The following is a 24,409-nucleotide window of genomic DNA, read 5'->3' as shown; positions in this document are numbered from 1 at the left end:
CACCAGGCTGGAACATGAGCATTATCACCACAGACACCATAAACAGAACCAGCACCAAGCAAGGCTTTGATGTCACAGTGCCAGAGTCAGGAGGACACCAAAGGAACACAGCACTTGAGGGGCAGACACCGAGGCAGGCATCTCCCCACACCAGACCCAGGTAACGCCACAAAGCCTCCCGCTGCCATGGGCAAAGAGGAGGGCACAAAAAACATAAGCGTGATCCCAGACGATTTGCTTTAAATAGCACTGAGGAAGTACCAGGAGGGCAAGAATGCCAGGGAACTGCTCCAGGATGACATTTACAGCACGTTTGGGAGGGTTTTGTTTTATACTTTTCAAATGATAGGGACTCACATGTATGCTGGCCTGCTCTCTGGAGCATTAAGCTAATTAGGTCAGCTAGCACATCGCGTGGCAGCCTAAGTGAGAATTAGTTCTATTGCTATGAATTTACATTAATGCTGTGATGACAAGTGCCAGTTCAGAGACAGGGGGTAGGGTCAGCCACAGCAGAAAGAGCTGATAAACATGCTGCCATCGCCCTGTGTTTACCCTCCAATATCAAACAAACATGCTTGGAACAAGAACAGAAACTAGAGCAATTCCATATATTTTCTCTCAGCTAAGGCTGGCATCAACTCCACCCTCAATAAAAAGGGCTCTCATCAACATCTGCTCAAGAAGATGGTATCAGTTTCAAGACACTTCCCTTTATTAGGGCTAATTAAGCTCCTTTTACAAGGCAGCATGAATAAGAAAAAAAATAATTATGTACTTCCACAGCCAAGCTCAGTCTCACACACTTGGCAGCCACATCAGGTGGAAACGCAATAGGTTCTAAGCCAACCCCTCCACTGGGGACTGCAGCAACCACCTGTTATGAAACACTGCCCATGGTGGTTCATGACCACCTCAAAATAGAGAATTAAAATATAGCCACGTGTTTTAGCTCCCAGGTCTTCTGCTGCACGCTGAACACTCAAACAGAAGACTGACATAAAGCCAGTAACAACAGTTTGTTGGGGGTGCTGCTATTGGTTTGTTGATACGTTTACTAAGGGCAGTCAAACAGTGTCAACTGCTGGCAACTTTCCTTTACCCACCTCATCCTTTCTAATTCAACTTTTGTAAGAGTTACAATGTTGTAATGATGCTCTTCTGGTCAAAACCCTCTCTCTGCTGTTTGCAAACACTCAGCCTCTCCTTATTTACTCCAACCCAAAGGCCCGTGAAGTAACACTGCAAGAGCAGCTCCTATGTGCTGATGACATCAAGCAGAATCCATCATGAGAAACCCCCTTACCTGTCATTGCCACCCCTAGCAAAAAGAGACGCTCTCCTAGGAAACTGACTCCCTGCCATAGAAACTACCTCCATTCTATTTGCTAACCATTTAACAAATATTTATGGCAACACCCAAAGCATAGATGTTTGTAAATATAACCGCATCACTTCCCACTTCTCTGAGAATGATCTGAAAGCCCCCCAAGGGGCTAAGAGATGTTCTGTTTCCCTGGTACACTTTCTGTCCAGCTCTGTGTTAGCTCACAGGCACAGGATTCTGCTTTCTTCTTGTAATATTTATATGTTATTTGAATGACAATGGTTCATGTACCACACAAGCGCTTGCCGAGGCCTACTTCCATCGCTTTGGGACTACTTTCCATTCTGAGCAATGGCAGAAATGAGTGAAAACGGCCAAGATTAAAAAGTAGAACTGCTGGATGCAAATAATTCTGCCACATTGATTTCCTAGCTTAACAACTGCTGAAAATAAAGCAGCAATTTGAAAGTTCTCGTTTTAAACCAACCCGGGCCACCCTATGAAATCACTCCACCAAGCAACCTCGCAATAACTTGAAATTATTTGAAGTGCTGCCTTCTAATAACTGCTTCCCAAACGGAAACGGGGGGAAAGAGTTGAGCAGGAAGCACAGCCTCTCAGGCTCTCCTTTGTAATCTACTTCACTGCAGCTTAGCGGTCACACTATTACAGACACCAGCAGGGAGAAGGCAGCTCAGCTTTGGCTGCTCTCAAGACGCTCTGATGCTGATCACAGCAAGCAAGATAATTTCCTGTCGGATGTGTGGATAGAGCAGTTTCTCGAGCACTCTGTAATTCTGCTGGGGCAGAAACAACGCATCTTCCACCACTCTGAAAAACCGAGCCCTTGCAAGTGTAAAAGGAGGCAGTGCTATGAGCACAGGCTGCCTGAGCTTCACCAAAGGCAGAACTGCACTCCGGCACCAGATCCCGTGCTGACACAGGACCTCACTTCTCTATGCTGCCCACGCCCTGTGCGAGCAAAGCCAAATACACAACTCCCAGCAGAAACCAGCTTCTAAACCCGCTGTTTTAGACACTAACCCACCGCGTGGGTGCACCGAGCACCTCCGGTGATGCTCGTACAAACGGGCCGAGCTCAAAGCCGGCACAAAGTTCGGCTTTTTAGAAGCACTACAAGAAAACAACGAACGCCTCCAACAAGTTCGAACAGCTCCCCTCATTCTGATAAGGAATTAGGAGCCACCGGAGATAACAACACCGGGGCACATTCCCGCAGCCTGACCATGTGTGCAGGCACTAACACAGAAGCACAGCGACGGCCTCAAAGCTGCCGCCCATCCCAGCGCGGGGAGCGGCGGACACAGCGGTAGAACCCCCCCAGCACCCCGAGCTTCTCAGGCAGCAGCCCCCCACAGCCCCCACACCCACCTGTACTGCCAGCCCTTGGCGCTGCGCCCTCCGCTCTTCCCCGCTGCCGGCTCCGCCTTGCCTTCACCCTCCGGCCCCTTCACGGCCGCCGGCTCGGCGCACTGCATGGCGCCCCCGGCCCAGCGCACGCCGCCGGGCAGCCCTCCGTCACGGCCCGCTCAGGCAGCGCCGGGACCCGGCCTCGCTCGCCCCATGCGGGCTGTGATGGCGGCGGTTCCCCACGCTCCCCACAGCCCCGCGCCGCCTCAGCTCGGCCCGGCTCCCCGCACGGCCAACGCGGGCTGTGGGAAGCCCGCCCTCCCGTTCCCTCGCCCGGCCGCCTCTTCCGGGGCAGCGCCGCCGCCATCTTTAGAGCGGGCAGCGGCCGGCGGGGCGGCGCCATGGCTGTGGGCAGGTTGGTTGTGCTGCTGGGAGAAGCGCAGGGAGCAGAGCAGCAAATCAACCCCCTCACAGCATGGAAAGTCAAGCCGCCCGAACGGCGTTGAACGGACACTGTGCGTGTCTGAAGTAACTTGTGAGTTACGGTCATTACTCAGCCCAGGGCTCTATCCACCAGATATCTCGGCTTAAAGGATGCCACGCTCAGCGCTGACTCCCCAGAGCCGGTTGTGTCACAGCGGTGAGCTGCACGCCGCCCTATAACACCCCCGTCGGAACAGACCGAGGTTTGCGGGATGGAGCGGCTCTCCCGGCTGTTTGATGCCCTCTAGCGTGGAATACAAGTAATTCATCTCAAACATAACGCCTCACCTTAGGCTGAGCTTCCTTCATTCAATCAGCGCACAAAGACCGGGAGCACCGTGGTTAGAGCCATGTTAATTCCTCTCCTGCCGATTGCTTGCAATCTTAATTGCTAACGCAACGCCCTGGCATTGCATTGCCCTGGTCTCAACCTCACCTGTGCCAGATGATGAACTGATTCGTTTCCTCCGTGCGTTTTTCTTTCCTCGAAGCTCTGCACTTGCAATAACCGGAGATTATCGTAAGGTGGCACTGACAACCGCATGACCGGCCGCGATGAGAACCTACCGTTCAAGGTGTCATTTAACATCGGTTCATTGTACAATCAGTGCTTATTACAGTTACATTCCACCTTGAAGCAGCTGAGATTTGAGTTTATTAACTGTATGGGATATATTTTATGTTTTCTGGGCTCTTCTACGTAATGAATATGAAAAAAACTTCCTACACGTACCATGAATAGAAGGTATTTTGCCCACTACAGCTCTAGGTGCCGTGACACGAAAACATGAAAAGGAATATAGCTAAATGAACAGCCATTCTCCTAAAACACACTGGATGCACCACTAGATTCTCCTAATAAAGATGAAGAAGATGAAGCCAAGAATGTCAGGTGTATATGAACATAATACACTTTATTTCAGCCTCCAGAGTATTTTTACACTGTTTGAGAGGAAGTTCTGATTTTGAAGCTTTACAGACATCTCTGTATTACTGGGTCTGTGGCTTTGCAGGAAGTTAACACATGAAGCTCTGTGCTGTTTGGCTTGCAGGATCACTGGCTGTTGCTTTTAGTGGTTATTCATCACTCTTTCTGTAGTCTTAATGAGTCCAAATCTTTATTTTATGTGTGCTTTTCAGCCACTGTCAATCATAATTCACAGCATACCATTGGCTCAGGTTAAGGCTTTCACCTACCAGGACCCCTAAAGTCTTTCTCTGCAGGGCTACCCTCAATAAGATCTTCTCCCAGTCTAGATACACACCTGGATTACCCCAACCAAGTGCAAAGCCTTGCTCTTTACTTTGTTGAACCTCATTAGGTTCATGCAGGCCCATCTTTCAAGTTTATCAAGGTCCTCTGGTCGGCATCCCTTTCTTTCTGTTGTATCAACTGCGCTGCTCAGCTTGGTGTCACTCTGAATGAGAGTGCACTTGATCTCATTGTCTGTGTCACTGATGAAGATGTTAAAGAGCACAGGTCTTCCCGAGACAGACCCCAAGGGAACACCACTGAACTGTGTCCTGAGTACAGAGCCATAGACCACAGCGCTCTGGCTGCTGCCTTCCACTCAGTCTTACCCACCAAACAGTTCAACCTTCAAATCCATCTCTTTTCAAGTTAGACATAAAGATGTAGGGGGGAGGGGGGGGACCGTGTCAAAGGCCTTGCACAAATCCAGGTAGATGATATCTGTTGCCTTCCCTTTGTCCACTGGTGCTCGTCACTCCATCCTAATTCCCTTCCTATTCCCAGTCCTTGTGCACTGTACTCTGCTGTGATGCAGAGTAGCTCAACTGTAACTCAAATGCCCAGCCATAAGCATCAGAGCCACAGATGGCAGCAGTTCATGCTGCCTCAAAGGTTTCCCTCCCCATCCACAACCCACTTGCATCCTTCACAGTCACATTTGACACCATTTCTAGTTGTACTAAGTATGACTTTGCACTGAGTCATGCTCTGGTCTGTAACATTACATCACCCAGCACAATCCAGACTCAGAAATAGAAATTAGAGCTCAGTCTTACTGGAAGCCAGGAACCCAGGCCAGCACGTAAGGCACCCTCTGAGGATAGAGCAATGCCCTGGATGCTCAGTGGAGGACTGAGATCCTGATCCTGTTTCCTCTGCCTTGTCCCAAGTCTGCCCTTCTCACCAGCATAGGTACAATGTGTGCACACCAGAGACAAGGGGAGCACGTGCTGCAGCTGAGGTTCAGGGCTTCCCAGCCCTTTCATCCACTTCAAGACCATCTTCAGCCTTTTTCCACCCCAGTCTATAGCACAACACAGCATTCCTGCCTACCACTGTTCTGTGAGGACTCCTGTGCTCTGTGTTTCTCAGTCCTCTGAAAAGATGTGTTTTCGTTTCAATAAATGGAACAGTTGCTGAATTAGTTCAGTTCTTCAGTCCCCAGCCCCTTTTCCTAGAAGCCTTTTTGTGCTCTTCTTCACGCCTACACATTTTTTTTCCTGCGTGGTTTCTATGGCAACCTGTGTACCTCTCCATCTGCTGCAGATCCCCGTTACCATGTTTTGTTTCTTGTCATCTCTTCCAAATGCCATTTCCAGGTGTATTGCAATAACAAGATTATATTGGAAGCCAATGCAAAGTGCCCAGTAGTTTTGGTAGTCAGACCTGTCATACAAAGTCCCCCCTGCTCCATTGCCATACATGCTCTACCTATGTGAGACTGATACTGAGCTCTATCCAGTACCAGATGTCCTACATGTATCAGCATGCTCTAATCGATTCTACAGTCACTTCTTTATATCCGGATTACATCCTTCTCATTGCAGCCTCTGCTGCCTACAGAGAAGGTATATTTGGATTCTGGAAAGTCTGTGTAGTTCTGCTTTGAAGACAATTACCAATAAGCTGCCAGGGCCATTTTCCTTCCAGCAAATGCATTTTTCATTTCTGCTGTAGCCGTGTAATATTTTACTTCTGAAAACCTTCTCCATTAGATTACATAAAGCTCTACACAGTAGAGGCTGTATACAATTGACCTTCCCATCCATCCTGCTTGAATGATGAAAACTGCTTGGAATTTGCTTAGATTCCTACAGGCCTAAAATCCAACTTCATTTTCTACTAAGTACTTTCGGAAAACTTATTTAAGTATGGGGGAAAATAAATACATTCCTGCTATGTAATCCAATCAAAGCCTGCAGCAGAGAACTCAATTGGATAAAATGAATGGAGCAAAAACTTCACTGTTGATTTGTTTCCTAGATCCTGTGAGCTGGTAAAGTCAGACTGCAAGAAATCCACACTGAAGCAGCAAAGCTGTAAGTAATTTGTGAGCTCTTACAGACAGAAACTGATGTTATTTGTTTGTATCCAGCCCCCTTTAGGAGCTGCATTGAGGTAATGGATGCAGCCTCAGTATAATTGGCTGCTATTCAATACTTACAATTAACGGTAATTATGCATACGGTAAGCTAGTGTTTGTACATGCATTTCTGCAAAACTCCAATTTAGAGCATAATTCAGGGAAAACTTGTGTGAAAAACAAAATCCATTGGAAATCACGTAGGCCTGTGTTATATGGGCAATGCTGTTGCTAATGCTGCCCATCATTTGATGGGTGGGTCAGACGTGAGGCTGGCAGTTGAGGTAGGGGCAGAATTTTAGCTATAGCTCTATGTGCTTATGAAGGATGTGAACTGCAATGCAGATGAGGCAGGACATATCAGAAATACACAGAAAGCATAGGGGAAAAGGGGGGAAAAAGTGATATGCAGAGAAAGCTGTCCTTCAAACATCAACAGTTAAAGGAGCAGCAGCAGATCTGCTCCAAGTCAAACCAGGCCACGCACAAGGATGGAAATCAAGATGAAAAGGGTTTTATCTGCATCATTACAAAGAAAACAAAAGAGAGGATCCCCAGCAACGGCAGTGGGGTGGATAGCTAGAAGCTAAGCAATATGTTGCTTCAGTTTCCATAAAGAAAATTATGCAACCCTGGAGGGCAGAGGCAACACATTTAATGGGCTTAAGGGCATGGATATGGATATTACCACATGTGATACAGCTGATATTGCAAGTTCTGCAATGCTGAAAAAACTTGAAAGCTCTTCACCCCTTAGTTCTGAAAACTGAGTCACCTCCACCTCCAAAATCTATAGGTTGGTCAGCACAAAAATCCATTGGCTTTTTGAGATACAGGCCAGAGAGTAAATGAGTAACAAACAGCACAGAGGGAAGCAGGAAAAGGGTTAAAGTGCAAGATAGGCATGTTATGTGTAGATGATCCCAGTCTTTTTCTTTGATAAGATAACTGCATTTGTGGACAAAGGAAAACTAGTAAAATCTTATCAACCTGGACTTTGGTAAGGTATTTGATTTGGTATTGCTAGAGAAGGTATTAGTTAAACTCAAGAAGATGGGGATTAATGTAAACACGATAAAATACTGAAGGAGTTTAGACCAGAGGTAGAAACTGCTGACAGTGCTAACAGCAAAGTATGGGCCTGGAGGAATCTGTCTGAATAATGTCCTTAAGTCAGTTAGAAAAAAAATGACAAGTGGGATAATGAAATTTGCTAACAAGAAATTTGAGAGGTGTTTTCAATACAAAGGAAGAATAACATGGTTGTTATGCCCTGGTAACAGGCATGGGATGAAACATAAACATATAAAACGCAAGGACATGCACCGAGTGACTAATTACATAGCTGCTGTAAATTAAAATTCATTAGCTGTGAACAACAGAAGAGGAAAAGCCACATGCTGATATAATCATTCAGAAGGTAAATGCAATCTTATGGGTAGCTAAGCAAGTATTTCCGGGAACAATCATTAAATATGGGCAAGGTGCTGGGGTAAAATTCCACTGAGATTTTAGGGCATTGTTCAGGTTATCAGCATTTAGCAAGTCTGAATTCATGGTGGAATGGATACAGAGAAATATCCAGATAATCTGAGAAACAGCAAAGAGGTGATAAGAGAACATGAGCTTAGCAGAACAAGTGCTAGAGAGAGATCTGACTCTTCCCCTGTAAATGCATTTGGGGCAGGAGGTGGGCAGAGAGGGAGAAGCCTCGATGCACAGAGCAGCCAGCCCCCATCTCCTCCCTGCCCATCTCCTGCCCGGTGCTTGCAAAGTCTGGTGTTTCTCAGCCACGTTTTCACAAATACCCAAAGCCCACCTTATCCCTATGGAGGAAAGCACACCTGGCTTAAAAGTTAAAAAAGCCTCTTGGCTGCCCTGGTTTTGCAGCAGTGACAATGAGCCTTTTTTGTTTGTTTGCAGCAGCTGCTTGGCTGATCAAATCCAGTTGGCTTTGTAAACCCAGGCTGTTGACATGTGCAGAACCTATTAGGCACTGAAGCAGATCAGGTGAGCATGGGTGGGGAAGCCTTGAGAGGGTTGTCCTTATTTTCCCTGCTAACCAGACCCAGCTTTAATGTCTGTTACATTCTAATGACTCACACCTGAGCTAGTTCTCCTGTGCTTATGCAAAAAACAAACACTGTGACTTTGTCAGAGTGAGCAGGTTCTTCTCCCTGCCTGATAAAACTACAGTCATCAGCATCCACTGATGCTATATGCAGCTCCAGTGCTTTCAAATCCAAGAAAGGATACCATTTCTCCTGGCTATTCTGTATCCCCACTCAAAACTGCCACCAAGAGAGCCCAGACACCTGAACCCACCATATACAGCAGCCTGCAACAGCTACCCATGGCTGCACTCCTCCCCCTCTCCACAGAGCAGTGATTGCACGAACCCAGAGGACAGCTCAACAGCAGCACCCGCTCTCCAGTCAGTGTCACAGTGTACGAGCAAATGCATGTACACCCATGCTGCTCCCCATGGGTGCTGCCGCATCCACCTGCCTGCTCACACTCTGCCAACCTCACCCCTGCTCCCTTCTGTACACCAACCAAACGGTCAGCACAAGGTCAGAGTGGAGGCTACAGGCAAAGGACCCATTTGTAATTTAAAGTTTTCACTTTAATTTAGGTGAAACTATTGTTGTTCGTAATACTCAAGAATTCTGTCCACTGGGAACACCTTAAGGGCAAGGACCCTTCAGCAAGAAAGGTAGCAATAAAACAAGGAAGGTGTAGTGGCTGGGTGCTGGGAGGAAATTCTTCATGGTGAGAGTGCTGAGGCTCTGGCTGCCCAGAGAAGTTATGGATGCCCCTTTCCTGAAGGCATTCATAAGGGCAGAATGGATGTGATCCAGGTGGGAGCTGTTTCTTGTCCATGGCAGGGGGGTGGAACTGAACAATCTTTTCAATCCCTTTCAGCCCAAACCTTTCTACAGTTACCTGACTGTTGCATGAATTACATCCAGAAGCCAATGCTTTAGTGAGTGTGTCCTCACCTCAGGGCCTAAGGAGTCAGCAGGACCGAGCAGCTGAGAAGTCTTGCAGGGAGCAGTAGAGATGGCAGATCTTCTCGACCCCAAAGGATATTTTCCTCCTAGTAAAAGAGAGAATAAAGGTAAGAGGCCCAGAGGAGCTACACAGCCACAGGAAGCACAAACCATGGTGAACAAGCTGAAAATGCAGGAAGCACCCCAAGAACCAGAGTTTGCATGCCATGGCTGTATTCAAGCAGCACACCTTACATTGAGCTCCCAGCTTTATCTTCAAGAGGCTATTTTTTTACGTATTTCCTGGCATTTTATGTGAGCTCAGGACACAGCTGAGCTGATGAAGCTGACAGCAGGTGGGCTGAGCATATGCCTACCTCCAAAACTACCCCCACCCTTCTCAGATGCACTGGCAGCCATCCTCAATCCATGAGTCACTGAGTCAGTGTGCTTGTAATGCAGCCAGGTGCTTCTGAGCTGGGCCCTGGGCAAGGACAGCACCTGCAGGCTGAGCCCCCGGGCCCAGCAGGAGAGGGTGGGATGTGGGCAGGGGGGAGCACAGGCACAGAGAGGACAGGGAAGGAGCTCTATAGCACAGAGTGGGAGAAAAGGCTGTTCTGATGAAGAGATGTGGGGGGCTGAGAGGTGATGGCAATTGGCAGGGAGTCGTGGATGTCAGAACATATGGGGAAAAGAAAGATTCTGTGCTTTGTCCTGCCTTGCTTCCATTGACATAAGAAGCTATGATTAGATCCATCGTTCGTTTATCAGTTGACTATGTCTCTTGCAATGCATTCATCTCCTTTCCCTGGAGTTGAAGAGACAGACCCCCATCCATGGGATGATCCTAACCCGTGCCCATCTGGCTGGCAGGACAGGTAGCACACAGAGCCAACCCCGCAGATCCCCGCTGTCACCTCCCGCCCCTCACTCCCCTCCCTGAGGTGAAGCTCGATCCGTTTCCAGCCCCGTGAGGGACCCCGCCGGGCCGGGCACAGGGCGCATCCCCGCGCTGGTGCCGCCTCCCCGGGGGCAGGACCGATTCGGGGCCGCGGGCCCTCGCAGCCTGACGCCCGTTTCTCCCGCAGGCGCCGGGGGCCGGGCCGGAGGCGGTGCTGGTAGCCGGGCCGAGCACAGCAGCATGTCGCCGCTCCGTGTGTGCATCGTGGGTTCGGGAAACTGGTGAGTGAAGGGAACCCCTTTCCTTCCTTCCTTCCTTCTCCCTTCTCCCATTTTCTCATTTATATTTTTTTCCCTCGCTGCCTGTCCATCCGCCTCCTTTATGCGCATCACGGGATGCCGGGGGCCCGCACAGCGCCGTGCCGGGCTCCCCCGCCCAGCAGCGGGGCCGGGGTCCGCAACAGGTCCCGGCGGGGGCCGGGCTGCGGGGTGCGGGTCTCCATGGTGCTGAAAGCGGCAGCGCTCACCGCGCCGCTCCGCCGCCCACGGCCGGGGCTTGTCCCGTGTTAACGCTCCGGGCACCGACTGGCTGCACCGGTCTGGCATCCCCGCTCTGTTAAAATAATAACCCAGGGGGAAGAGGAAATTCTGCAAGCAGCTGCTCTTAGCTCCGGGCTGGGGGTCTCTTTGTATTATAACCCAATTGGGAATTGTCAGAGCGCTCGCATGCAGCAAATGCAAACAGAAGAAAGGGACGCAGAAGCCAATGAGAGTTGGAAAAACATAAGGCTTCTACTTAAGTACATAAACTTAAACATAGAAAGCCTGGCACCAGGACAGCGAGATTCCAGGGAAAACGAGAGCTGAGCCAGTAGCTGTGTTTGTTTGTGGCAGAGTCTATGATGTTCGAATATCAGCCTTAAGTAGTTAGCAGAGCAGCAGCACTGATCCTGTTCCTTTGAAAGAACAAGAGCTTGAGGTTTGTTTAACGGCACAACGTACTGGCAGTCTTCACTTCCATCATCCTTGGCATGCAGTTTTGCATCTCATCTCAGAAAGAGCGGTGATACAGGGGCACAGCTGCCCAGGGAGGTGGTAGAGGCACCATCCCTGGAGCTGTTCAAGAATCGTGGCACTGAGGGACATGGTTAGTGGGCATGGTGGAGATAGATTGGATTTGGACTGGATTATATTTAAGGTCTTTTCCAAACCTAATGATTTGATATGCAGATATAGCCTTTCAAAGCATTGTGCTCAAGTCCCCAGCTGATCCTTGCCCTTACTTATAAGAATATATCTGCCCTCGCTCAGTCCTTTTTGCCTGGATGAAAGCACTGCTTGCAAAAGCTCCTTGGTGCTGACAGCCTCCACTGAAGTCAGTGATCGCTGTCTCAATGAACCTTGCATCCTACTTACAGTTTGTATAACCTAAGCACAAACAAAATGATCAACGTGTACATGCATGTGCTTGGGATTAGCAAACAGGTAGTTCTTGGGATTGTTTTTGTGCAAGAAGGGCAAGTTTCTTAAGAATTTTACACACCTGACAGCTAAGCAGAAGCAAATACCAAAAAAAAAAATAAACCTCAACAGGAGAGGGAGTGGCTGCTTGTGATCTGCTGAGAGCACAGCATAGTTATAGCACTGCTCTTCACCTTTCTGCAGTGCAAAACCAGCCCACTGCTTCTTGACTGCCCACACATATCACATGCTTACAGACCACGGGTTCCTGTGCATGACGCCTCTAATGGACGGTCTCTGACATGCAGCCATACCTCTAGGTCTTCTCCAGGCACTCACCACCACACCACTGGTTCACTGCTACATCTCTTTCTCTAATCCTGATGGATGCAGACCTCCCCATCATTTCTGCAATAGCATTTCCCCAAATGCCACTGTTACCATGTCATTTGAGCACTTGAATCCCTCCCCTGCCACACTCTTCTTCCTCACCTTAAACACAGACATCAAAGCCCATGAAAGTTGCTCATTTTGCTTCGAAGACCCTCAAGAATCATGGCCAAACATCTGGCACTGTTGATCAGCCAGCAATTACTCTCTCTCCACATCCTCAAGCATCTCATGCCACTTCTCAGCCTGTTCCTTCACCATAAAACATTCTCAAAAGCCAGTTAGTTGTTTTCCTTCGGACTGTACTGTAGAGAGCTTATTTTCACAATGTGTACAGACTTGCAAAGAGCTGATACTGAGAACCCAGACCCCTGGATGGCTGAATGCAGCCTGCTTACTTGTCCTATCTGCATTCATCTCTTGCTTCCTACCATATGGATAGACTGCAAAGTCTTTGTGAAGGAGACAAATGTTTTCTCTAGCGTTTAAATCACACCTGTTCATAGCCTCTCTGACAGCACAGGTAATCTCAGCACACCACAGAAGCGTGTTTTCCTTTGGCAAACACCATTTCCTTACCTTCCTCCTGAATATTTGGGTGACAGTTCAGACAGCTGCACTCGAGCCTTTCCTGCAGCTCAGAAACGTGGCTGACACGTGATGCAGCGTGTTGCAATTGCTCATGTCAGCTGCAGAAGTTCAGCAGCTCACGCTGGCTTACTAAGTCAACACTGTCAGGAGAATCAGGGCTGATGCAGTTAAGTAAAACAAAGGCTACACCACAACTTGTAGCTGTCAGCCAGGCACAAGAAGGGTTCTGTTCATGTTAATCCTTGATCAGTTATCTGTTTATTAAAAATACAGGTTTACTTCATTATGTGAGCCTTTCTCTGACAATCTTATTATATTCATTTGGACTCTCCGCAGCGAAGAGCTGCCTTTAACTGGGCACGTGTCTTTACCATGCACAGATGGCCAGGCTTTTTACAGAGGTGTACAGAAGGAAGATGATTCAGTGGTCATAAATTAGGCTGGGGAGGCTCCAACTGGGTATTTAGAGTTAGGGAAGAAAAAAAACAAGCCATGAGCATGCTAAAGCACTGGGACAGGTTACCTAGAGAGGAGAGAAAGTGGTCCCTGAAGAGCTTTTAAGACTCAACTGAACAAACCCAAGCGATCAGACCCCAACCAAGGGCTGTTCTTGCTTTGGAGTTCATTCCAACCTGAGAGTAGGTTCATTACAACCTGACAGTCAAAAGGTTTCACGGAGTCCTTTCGTCTCTAATTTTCACCAGTTCCAATGTATTTTTATATCTGCATACACGAAATAATGGGTCTCATTTAAATTACACTTCATGCAAAAGTTTTCCTATTTACTGATTAAAAAAATATCTCCATATAAGTGACAGCTTTATTTCTTAGCAATATGCAAATCCCTTCCAACATGGTTTAACATAACTGGGGAAGAGGACTGACTGGCATTTTCACTCACTTTAAAAGAATAATCTAAATGGAATTCTCAGTCACCTAATAGTTTTGGAGAGAAAAAAATAGTGTGGCAGAGTCTTTAGCATGCAAGTGTCCTTGGTTTTGTTTGCACAAGCAGACCTTCCCTGCCAAGCCTGTGTAGTCTACTGAACACTGGCGTCACAGACAAAGCAGTTCTTCTTTCCAACTCTGATTAGTGGGCACTGTGAGTTTTTGATGGCCCAATTAAAACAGCACGCCACTTTTTGAGCTGTATTGTTCCGTAGCCATTTCCCCTAATGGCTGCTCAGTGCCTTTAAACATTAAGCCTTGTCTCCTCCAAATTCCTATTTCCCTTAGGAGAAACCAAACAAAAACCCTGTGGTTTATGAAGGTACCTTTACACTTAAGATAATTTCAGCTCAGTGCTTATGTGTAAAGATAACTTTTCTTACTGTTACATATCTATGGTACTGAGCCACAAGTTGGCCTCAACTCAGGCTTTGGTTGCGCTCTTTTGGACAGCAGGGGAAGCGGACCAGGAGGACCAGGAAACAAAACACCTTACAGATAACAGGAATGTTATATGAACATATGAGCGCTCTCGAAATAAAGGTTTACTCCAAAAATGTTTCCCATCCACTTACAAAGAAACAGGTTTGGTTTCTGATGACTTTTGTTTTGGAAGAAAACATGATGGCAGCTCAGGATTTAGCATGCAGCCAACACTTGGGCGAAGTGAAAACTTATCTCAGTGGGATTTCTTTGTGGTTAAAGATTAAGACAAAGCCCTTCTTCTTTATTACCTATTGAGTAAATAGCCTTGTGCGAAGCTTCCCCATCAGAAATAGAGTTCAGCCAAAGGGAGTCAGTTACCACACGGTTTCCCTTTGAACCGCTCACAGTGCAGACCTCACTGGACTTTGTCCGGGATTCACTTTATGAGCTACAGAAAACTGAACATAACTGAATCCTGCTCTTGCTTCTTATTGTGCAAGTGTTCCAAGTGGGTCAGAGGATAAGAATGCTGTGACTAGAGTCCCTCTTTCAGTTGTTAGATACTCCAGATCCCGTTATAGTGACCATTAGAAACACATCTAAACAGAAGCCATCAGGTTCAAGTTGGCTTTGTTGTAACTCCTCAGCATTTATCTCTTATATAAAAACCTTATTGCAGCCATTTGGTTATTGGCAGGGAGTTGGCATATATCTGTGTTAGATGTGGTGTACACAGGCTGTCACAGCAGGATCGCCCAGGGGTACTGCATTGCTTTACATTTGTTGGTTTTTCTGTATATATAAAAATAATAATCTGAGAAGCAATCAATATTTAAATAGTCCCAAATAGTGCATTTTTAGCACTGTTGATGGCACATCCCACTTCCACTCTGCAATCTTTCATATGACTTTAGATTCCTTATTACATCTAGTCCTAATTGCTGTGATTTTAAACTGAGCTTTTTGCTTCTATATAGAATAGTGGACAAAGCTTTCTGATAAACTTAGTAAGCACATTATCTACTTTATAGCACAGGACTTTTAGGAGATACAATGTTGAAAGTAATTTGTGCTTCCAATTGGCAATTTCTTCCTTTGTTTTCTTAAAGGGGATCAGCCATAGCAATAATCATTGGCAAAAATGTCCAGAAGTCCAACAGATTTGATCCTACTGTCAACATGTGGGTATTTGAAGAGATCATCAATAGAAGAAAGCTCTCAGAAATAATCAACAAAGAACATCAGAATGTTAAGTATCTCCCTGGAAGCATGTTGCCCCAAAATGTGGTAAGTTGAAAATAAAAAGTCACTGCTTTTATATACAAAGAAGGCAACACTGTTTCATTCTGGTTTGCCACCTCACTCACTCCAGTATTACAAGTATGATACATAACTTGCTCCTGTGACCTCTGCTTGTCTCCTGTCACACAACTTCAAACACCCCACTGTGCCGAGTACAGGTACGTGACGTGCTCCTCTCCAGCACAAACCAGCACCTCTCTGCCTGCTGTTCCTAGAGCCATGTCAGCACAGAGCAGTGATTTCAAACCCACAGCATCTTCTGGATAAAAAGGGAAAGCTACTGCTCTCCCTTCTTCTAAAAAAGGAAATCAACTGCATGACTAACAACCATGGCTTGCAAGGAGATGAGCAGGGAGCTATTGCTTCTTGCTTGATTTCAGGATAGCAGCACATTACTATCATTTATATTGCTACAAATTCTACCAAAATATAAGGTATGTAATTTGCGTACACATTTGAAATACTAAATTATACCTCGCTACTTAATCAACTTAGATAATTCAGTGCTACTGAAGCAAAGTGAGGTTTTCAGGCTGTTGGAGAATTTGCCAAATGTCAGTGCTTTGTGAATTAAAGAAAGTAGCACTGCGTTTCTAGAACAGCTTAGAACAGCTGTAGTTGTAAAGGGAAGTTAAGATGCTGCACGTGGTGGGTCTCCATGCCTGGAGAGTGGTTATATTTAGTGCTATGTTTCACAGCACTATGTGCTGGGATTGCATTTTTGCACTCCCATGGTTTGAACTTGGCACACAGTTCTCCTGGGCTCAGATTTAATTGCCATTGTTATTTTCACAATCCTGGAACAGATCAACAAGCTTGTTTTCATCATCTGAGAGCAACCTTTTCCCATCTCTAGCAAAGTCTCTGAGATCTCGATAGCATAGATCAGCTGGTTGCAGTCAGCCTGGAGGTAGGGGCCCTCACATCTTCATCTCCAACTGAAAAATCATTTTTTCCTCTCATTGTCTCTCCACATTTTGGAGACAGAAACTCTCTCTGCACTGTCATGGCAATGCAACCCCTCTGTCCTGGTCTCACATGGCTGTCTGCCTTTCAAGCAGCCTTTTGGTAGCAATTCTGATTCTTCAGTGAGGAGCCCCACCTGCTCGAAGACTGCTTGATATAAGGCTGTGTAACTAAGGGCAGTGGGTTTTTTTTTTTTCTGATTGCAAGAGCAGACTTAAATTCACCTCCTGTTTCCTCTGGCTTTAATTGTTGTTCTAAGTAACACTCGCATTTAGAGGATGGTACAGTTTGCTGGTTATTAAGCGCATTGCCTCAGTGGTATTGCTTTGCAAGGTGTGAGAATTCTCACCTGGTGTGAGGGGGCTCATCTTCCATGTTGCACTTGTCCCAGGTGGCTGTACCAGACTTGGCTGAAGCAGTGAGAGGGACAGATATCTTAGTGTTTGTCCTACCACATCAGTTCATCAAACAAACCTGTGAGGGCATGGCAGATCACATCAAGCCTGGAGCATTCGGGATTTCACTCATCAAGGTGGGTTGTCATCTCCACAAGAATCAACCTGTAAGGAGTAAATAGGTTCAACTAAAGGATAGGCCCTCAGCTGCATGCTCTGCATAAAGTGAGCATTTCTTTCTGCAAGGGTTGAAACTCACAAAGCCTCCAGTAGTCCCTCTGCTGTTTGTGTGACCAGAGAGTGGAAAGGACTTGGCAACCTCACTGGGCCAAGTAACCATCCTCATCAGCCATCTTTAGCCTGGATCGGTTCCCACTCGGACCAGCACAGAGGTGAAAATGCACAGAGAGAGGGATGCATGAGCCAGTGCTGCTGCCAGGAAAAATATTCCAACCTCAGCCTCTGTTAACTCTTAACTAGAGAGAGCACAGGGTCTACGTGCCTGTCCTGAGTGCGTGCAAAGCCATTTGTGGAAACACTGCACAGGAATATTAATAACTTTGCAGGACTGGAGCCTTTCCCATTTGTAATGAAAAGGGTAATCGCTTTTTAAAGGCTAGAGCTGCCAGATTATCATTACCTTAAGGGGAATTAATATTTTAAGAGAGTCTCAAACTAAAACTTCAAGGCAGAATGTGGCAATAAAGTCTGCTGCTTCTACTGGTTGTGTTAAAATCCAATTTAAAACTGAAATATCAGAAACGTAATCCAAGTTCTCAGACTGTAATATCAGATGTTTCCTTTCTGATTTTCCCCTATCAAAATTATCTTGTAAGTAGCAGTGCATGGAGGAGGGGATGGTGAGGAAAGGAAGGATGTTCCTGAAAATTTCCTCCTTTCTTCAGCTTCAGGAAAACTATGGCAGCTCAGTACACTCTTTATACCAGTGAAGCATTAAGGTTAATACTTCAGATCTTGCTAAAGAAGCCACTGCTTGTTAGCTCATCTTAAAAGTATGGCTCTGCACCACAGGAGTTTAACACAAAGGAAAAACATGGCACAGAACACCTCAGGGCAGCAGCACTGCACGTGAGCCCTGTGGCAGGGTTAGCTTTATTGCACCTTCTCCCTGAACTTGCCTTGAATTTGTGCTTAAAAGTACAAATACAGAGCATTGGCACTAATGGCTAATGCCTTCCATGTACAGCCAGGCAGACCTGCAGGCAATAGGACAGCTGCTTTAACAGCACTGCTGCTGCTGTCATTTTCCTGTACTTAGCTTCTGCTGTTGTCTTCTACTCAGGGGATTGATGAGGGTCCTGAAGGCCTGAAACTCATATCGGACCTCATTCGAGAGAAGCTGAACATAGAAATCAGCGTTCTTATGGGAGCCAACATTGCCAATGAAGTGGCAGAAGAGAAGTTCTGTGAAACCACCATTGGTAACTATTGCAAAGGGCAAATTTGATCTCCCGTCTGTGTCTTACCCTCACCTATGGCTGGGAAACAGGACAGTGCCTGTAGGCAGCAGTGGGAGGCAGCCTGCAGTGAGGATGTGCTGAGGTTGTTTGCAATACCATTTGTGCAGTGCTTGCTGAACTCATTTGTGGGGAGCAGCTCCCTTTATGGGGAGACTGGCGCTGCTCCCAAATAACAGCAGGTTCCAGCACTGAGGGCTGAGAGCTCATTTCATCCATTAAAAAATTACAGCAAAACCCTTCTCCTATAAGAGCTACCAAAAGCTACCTGTCTGTAAAGCCCAGCGCTGAGTACTGAGGCAGTCGTTACACTGTGCAGTTTGTCTAGGAAGGTGTAATCAGAAGTTCACACCCCCTGAGGTGTATTTCTCCATCTCTGTATTTCCCTGTTTAGTAAAAGCAGCAGTAACATTCTGTTCTTCCCTCCCTGTAACTGGGTCTCGCCTAACTTCAAGAGTTCACCCAGCAGCTTTTAAAGATCCATTGATTTTTTATGTCAGCAGAAATTAGTTGCAATTCTTCAACAGCTGGTGGAGATCAAAGAAAAAAGTAATTATTGCAATACCATTCTTTTGCTGTGCAAAGTTACAGTAATAGTGAAAACCATACCAGCTGGGCATCTGTTGCTGGAAGAGAAACTAGATATGAACAGAACCAGACAGGATCAGGAGAGTTGGGCAATATTCATTTCCTTGGGGGCAGTTTAATTTCTGCTGGTTAAGCTTTAAGCCATGGCAGGATGACAACTGTGCAGGGAGGCTTCCTTGCCCTTTGCTTTTGGGGCCTCAAAGTCTTTCTCCTTATGGAAAGCCACAAATCCCATTAGTAAAGCAATGCCAAGAACACGTACACTGGCTTCCAGCAGCAGGAGCAAGCATCTTCTTCAGCAGTGCCCAATTAACTGTGACCACAAAACCCAAAGGTCCGTAGGCCCTTACTTCAGGTTTCATTTCACTGTGCACACTGCTCCGCCCCTCAGACATCACTAATGCTCTGACTTTCATCCTTCCTTCCCACAGGGTGCAAAAACGAGAAACAAGGGCAGATCTTTAAGGAATTACTGCAAACTCCCAACTTCAGGATTACCGTGGTGCCTGACTCTGAAACAGTGGAGATCTGTGGAGCCTTAAAAGTCAGTGACTTCAAACCGATGCTCTTTTTTATCAGGACTAAATTCTTACCCCTGCCTGTGCCTCTGTAAGCCACGTGGTCTGACATTAGTCCTGCCACCTTATAATTGAGTGGGCACACACAAAACATGTAACATTTCCTGTGTCAGCTTTCCAATATGAAAAAAAAAAAAAAAAGAGAAAATTGGCTTAAAGATAAAACAGCTGGCAAAACATTTCAAAATAGCTGGATTTTTGTATTTAATTTTAGCAGTCACCTCTGTTTCTGAGGAAAGAATTTAGCCCACTGTATTTTCTTGTTTATATGTTAGAAGCACATGGAACAAAGACTCCTATGTGTAATAATTCCAATAGCTTGCTTCCATATTTCAAGTGGTGACTCACTAGAAAGCAGCATCAGAAGCACCACTCTGGGCTGGAAGCACATCTGGCCCAGGCAGGGTCAGAAGAAACACCAAAGTCATCAAGTTTCTATGGCGGGGGCACCTGAGTGAAATTTGGGCTTTGTTTTCAAATGTGCCAAAAGCCAACTCAGCCTACAACTACTTGTAGCTTCTGTAAGATCAGTCTTCTGTATCTGAACAGTTCATCTTTCCTTGGAGGAGAGATTTACTGACTGGTGAAGACTTGGTTTTGCTTAACCTAGACATGAGGAAGGTATCTACAAACACCCAATGATTTTGCCTCCTGCTATAGGCTGGAGTCTGTTCAGTTGTGAGGGAAATTTCTGCTCCCCTTGAAATCACTGTTTTAGCAAAGGCAATGCCAAAGCAAAATCAGTGGCATTCTTAGTAACATACAGCTCCAATACAATAAACTATGCTTCTATAGGGGCAGCAAAATAAAAGGTGGGGAGAGGGACGTGCAGGATGAGGTGAGGAACTGGGAAGATTTTTCAATCCCAAGACATTTGGAGCTGTAGGAAAGACTGATTCTACTGACCATCCTCACAGGCAAAACCAAGGTTTGGTCTATTGCAGGGTCTGTACATAGAGCCAGTAAACTACAGGCTAACAAAGAAGAGCTAGAGGGAATGTCGTCATTCAGATTATTTAGGACAGTTCAAACAGAAATGAGCCCCAGCTTGGAACTAGCAGAGAAAAGAACCCATTAATTGCCCAATGCTACACGATTGCAATACTGTAACACTAAACAAGCTGCTCTGAGGTTTGCCCACTGGAATAACAGCAGATACTTTATAAAGTCCTACATTGTGGAACAGCTTTTGCTGAAATCTTACGAGATACCTGCCTGCCTCCCAACAAATTCATGGGCACTGCCTGTTGTGTCAAAGAACTGTGACCCAAGGGCTGTGGTCAGTGGGCATGGTGGGGGTGGGGGGATGGTTGATGGGTGACATTAGTGGTCTTTTCCAACCTTAATGAATGAAGGCTCTACGAACCTGGGGCCCATTCTGCTGAACAGTGTGGAGATGCAGTTGTGGAATTCCCTTGAAGCTTGCTTTATATCCCCTGGTGAACTGCACGCCTTATCTGATGATTTCCTTTCAGAACATCGTAGCAGTGGGAGCCGGCTTCTGCGACGGACTGGACTTCGGTGGTAACACAAAGGCAGCAGTGATCCGTTTAGGCCTTATGGAAATGGTGGCCTTTGCCCAGATCTTCTGTAAGGGACCTGTGTCAGTATCTACTTTCCTGGAAAGCTGTGGGGTTGCTGACCTAATCACTACCTGCTACGGAGGACGCAACAGAAAAGTGGCAGAGGCCTTTGTTCGCACAGGAAAAGTAAGGAAGATTTTGAAATATTTTAAGCTTTTTTTTGGTTTAAAAAGAAAGAAATTCTTGTTTTCACAAAGCTGTTACCTTTCTGGTGACTGCTGCTGTCAGAGCAGTATTCCCTCTGATCCAAGTCATCTCTCTTGTAGTCCATCGAGGAATTGGAAAACGAGATGCTGAATGGACAAAAACTACAAGGTCCTCCGACTTCAGCTGAAGTCTACAAGATTCTGAAAGAGAAGAAGATGCTTGAAAAGTAAGTGCTTTGATTTAAAACAAAACCCAACTCATTGGGCACGGCCATGAATTATGAGCAATTCCTAACCTCCTTCTTGCTATTTGTGGTCAACTGTCCTGTTCATTTCTGTAACAACTGCTTTCTACATCTTGGGCCACCTTTAAACGCTGACAAACTCCTCATTGCCAGGATCAGTAGAATAGGGTGAAGGCAAAACGTCATCAAAAGAAACAAACCACAGACATATAACCCACCAAAGGAGTCCAACGGACCTACCCAGATATCACTGGCCCACACTATGCAAGACTGAAGCACAAAGATGGAGTAGGGTTGTGAATGTGATCTATGGGTCAAAGGGTTTATCATTCTCATTATGCCACCATTACAGCTTGCAGCAATTCTGCTCCCAGTACAAACAATCTCAGCATAAGAATTCAGGAGTCTGATCATGAACAAACTGTATTACACACAGTGAATATGTGCTGGCATCAATGCCTCAGTGCTACAAAAGAAGCCAATAGTTCAGTTAAGGTAATACTTTAATTATTTGAGTGGTAAATGAAGATTTAGAATGTGAAGCCTGTTCTACTTTAAAAGGATAAATCTATTAGGATCTAAACAGCAACAGAAGTTCTAAAAAGCACTGCCTTTAAAAAGAAAACCATTACAGCATTTTCTTTCCCAGTCTTTATCTTTCAGACATCAGTAATGAACACAAAGTATTGATGCATTTTACACAAAGAAGGGGATATGCAAGTCAGGGTTCTTTCAGTTAACAAGAAGCACCAGACAGCAACTTTGTCTCTGAAACAGCTTCTCTGTTGTCACCTCCCAAGTTGTCCTTAAGCTCCCCTCCATTGTCCTGACCTCATTCCTCCTGGCCTGTCCTCCTATTGCTCATTTACCATCTTCCAATCCAGGTAGAGATTTTATTGTAGCAAAGTTTCTGGAGAAATAAGACATTTTCAGATACTTTTCTTCTAATGTAACAAACAACAGCAAAAAGCAAGATGTTTTTCTTCCATTATAAGCAAAAGGTGTTTGTGTGAACTTCCAAGACTATTCTTCTTTTCCCACACTTCTATTAGGTTTCCATTGTTCACAACCATCTACAAGATCTGCTACGAGGGTGAACCAGTCCAGAATTTCATCTCGTGCCTGCAGAACCACCCAGCGCACCATTAGGAATTGGCTCTCCCCACCTGGTTGTTTTCTTCATCTTAGCAAGACTTTTATCCACTCCACAGCAAATAAAGTAGACAAATAGATTGTGTGGCAACGCTTGCTGTAAGAGCAACACAGAATGTATTTCAGTATCCTCGTTCTGAGGGTGAAAAATCTGCCTTCTAACATTATATCCACTGAACAGGGAAATGTAAAGATCTGTTTTTGCTTTGAGAGAGCAGTCTGAACACTTACTTGCCTGCAATTACTTTCATGTTGGTTGAAAATGGCGCCCCTCATCATTTTCCTGACAGGAGTTCAATTCAGTGCTTTGCTTTCTCATATTTGTTACTGAACAGCAGGAGATGCAGAACAGTTAAAGAACGCATCAAAACAGGAATGAGAGTTACGAGGTCCTACAGCAATAAGACACACTCACACCGGCCAATACGGGATTCGCAATTCCCCTCCAATACAAACAGCAAAACATTCTGTATTTTGAGATGTTTAGTCCTTCCTTGAACATTTCCTATCATAGGGTGCTTTGGAAAACCAGGTATTGCTGCTGTGCTGAGACACACACGAATGTTCTGCAGATGTACAAAGAAAAGAGTTTTAGGGGTGGGGGAGGAAGGAAGGGCCTTTTTTATTCAGGATACACAGAACCTCCAATACTAATCTGATTTCCTTACATCCACTGCACTGCTGATGAACAGAAGAAAAACATAAAGGGGAATGACCAGAACCATTCATGTGAGTGTTAGCATTTCTGAGCAAGTGTTACCCACTGGTATTCCTGCCGGCCGGGAGGGGAAAGCTGAAGAGACAGCTGGGATACACGCACAGCTCAGCCTGCAGAGCGCTGTCACTCTGACGACACAGAAGCAGCAATGGACCACTCTGCATGCCCTGACTTTGCAGACATGCACAAAATCGACCGCTACTGACGCACAGCATTCCTTGTCCAATCGGATCCAAAGCCGGGCTGCATTTCAGCTCCACCAGGAAACACCCAGGACTGACACAACTGAACTGCATTTATCTTCCCATGGACTGCACCGCAGGCGATGCCCCGACCCCACTGCAGAGCCTGAAGGGAGGCAGCCCTCTCTGCTTCTGAGTTTTACACACCAACTGGTTCTCAAACCAGCTCTTAATTTTATTACCAGCGCCATTCATTTTGGAAACACCCCTGTCTTTTAAACTGGATCGGGAAACTTCACCCAGCTGATGTTTTTCAGTGCTAAGGCCAGCTGTGAAATAAAGAGCATCACATTTTCTAAGCTTTAATACCCTTCTGGAAAGATTCATATTAGGAAAGATGGCGAGCAGAAAGGAAGAGTAACCTACTTTTGCTTTGCTTTATCTGATTTTCCAGAAGAGCAGAGGGGAACACAAGGGGCTTTTTAATCTGTATTCAAATGACAAATTAGTTTGAAAAATAAACCCAAAAATAGGCTGTTGTGAAACCCTCTCCCTGCTGTACTTTAGAGGAATGTTACTGTATTTTGCATTTATCAGACTTGTATATCAAATAGAAAAATAATTAAAAAATAAGAATTAAAACATCTCAGTCTTACCGTTAGGAAGGCCAGCTCCAGTTCGTCTGGTGGGAACGTGGCTGCAGCACCCCGGTCCCTGCTGGGCAGCAGTGAAGGTTGGCTGCGTGGAGGCAGCAATGGAGCCCATACAAAGACCCTGGGCTGGAAGCACAAGACTGCAATATCAAGGGAGAAAGAATTAAACACCGTGCAATCCTTAACATGTCAAATACG

At 46.0% G+C, this 24,409-nt stretch overlaps 2 protein-coding genes and 1 long non-coding RNA gene across 11 annotated transcripts in view; 1 reads left to right on the top strand and 2 right to left on the bottom strand.

The window, feature by feature from the left end:
• OSBPL11 (oxysterol binding protein like 11) overlaps nucleotides 1-3,018 on the bottom strand; it is a 28,953-nt gene extending 25,935 nt beyond the window's left edge. For both annotated transcript variants that reach the window (XR_001556590.2, XM_015868697.2), the window contains exon 1: nucleotides 2,720-3,018. Coding sequence is in view for 1 of the 2 variants with exons in the window: in XM_015868697.2 (XP_015724183.1) it covers nucleotides 2,720-2,826 (107 nt within the window). In the remaining variant the exon portion in view is untranslated. The remainder of the gene's footprint in view (nucleotides 1-2,719) is intronic.
• LOC107316808 (glycerol-3-phosphate dehydrogenase 1-like protein) lies at nucleotides 72-24,082 on the top strand. Of its 8 annotated transcripts, XM_015868706.2 has the most exons (14): nucleotides 72-160; nucleotides 6,417-6,472; nucleotides 7,800-7,936; nucleotides 8,440-8,526; nucleotides 9,152-9,232; nucleotides 9,524-9,637; nucleotides 10,598-10,691; nucleotides 15,335-15,512; nucleotides 16,885-17,025; nucleotides 18,192-18,330; nucleotides 19,386-19,498; nucleotides 21,008-21,241; nucleotides 21,382-21,488; nucleotides 22,559-22,739. In XM_015868706.2, exons 6-14 carry the CDS (start codon nucleotides 9,580-9,582, stop codon nucleotides 22,653-22,655), a joined length of 1,161 nt encoding a protein of 386 aa, XP_015724192.1. In that variant the 5' UTR covers nucleotides 72-160; nucleotides 6,417-6,472; nucleotides 7,800-7,936; nucleotides 8,440-8,526; nucleotides 9,152-9,232; nucleotides 9,524-9,579; the 3' UTR covers nucleotides 22,656-22,739. The 8 variants fall into 8 exon arrangements, with proteins under 8 accessions (XP_015724192.1, XP_015724189.1, XP_015724195.1 ...); XM_015868703.2 differs by lacking the exon at nucleotides 9,152-9,232 and having other exon boundaries at nucleotides 9,442-9,637; nucleotides 22,559-24,082; XM_015868709.2 differs by lacking the exon at nucleotides 9,152-9,232 and having other exon boundaries at nucleotides 8,443-8,526.
• LOC116653686 lies at nucleotides 16,678-21,420 on the bottom strand. Its single transcript, XR_004308015.1, has 2 exons — nucleotides 21,320-21,420; nucleotides 16,678-17,053 (listed from the first exon to the last, which is right to left on the bottom strand). It is a non-coding gene; the product is annotated as an uncharacterized LOC116653686 (long non-coding RNA).
• Nucleotides 24,083-24,409: the final 327 nt, after the last annotated feature.

The sequence above is a fragment of the Coturnix japonica genome, chromosome 7 (assembly GCF_001577835.2).
Source record: "Coturnix japonica isolate 7356 chromosome 7, Coturnix japonica 2.1, whole genome shotgun sequence".
Taxonomy (NCBI): Eukaryota; Metazoa; Chordata; class Aves; order Galliformes; family Phasianidae; genus Coturnix; species Coturnix japonica.
Note: the sequence above shows the minus strand (reverse complement) of the source record. Positions and strands in the feature narration are given on the sequence as shown.

Bases quoted from the DNA above. Each gene is read 5' to 3' on its own strand.
- LOC107316808 (XM_015868703.2), top strand. From the start codon at position 9,580: ATGGCAGATCTTCTCGACCCCAAAGGATATTTTCCTCCTAGTAAAAGA. The intron at 17,026-18,191 runs GTGGGTTGTCAT...TCTTCTACTCAG, and splicing joins TCGGGATTTCACTCATCAAG to GGGATTGATGAGGGTCCTGA. The intron at 19,499-21,007 runs GTCAGTGACTTC...ATTTCCTTTCAG, and splicing joins AGATCTGTGGAGCCTTAAAA to AACATCGTAGCAGTGGGAGC.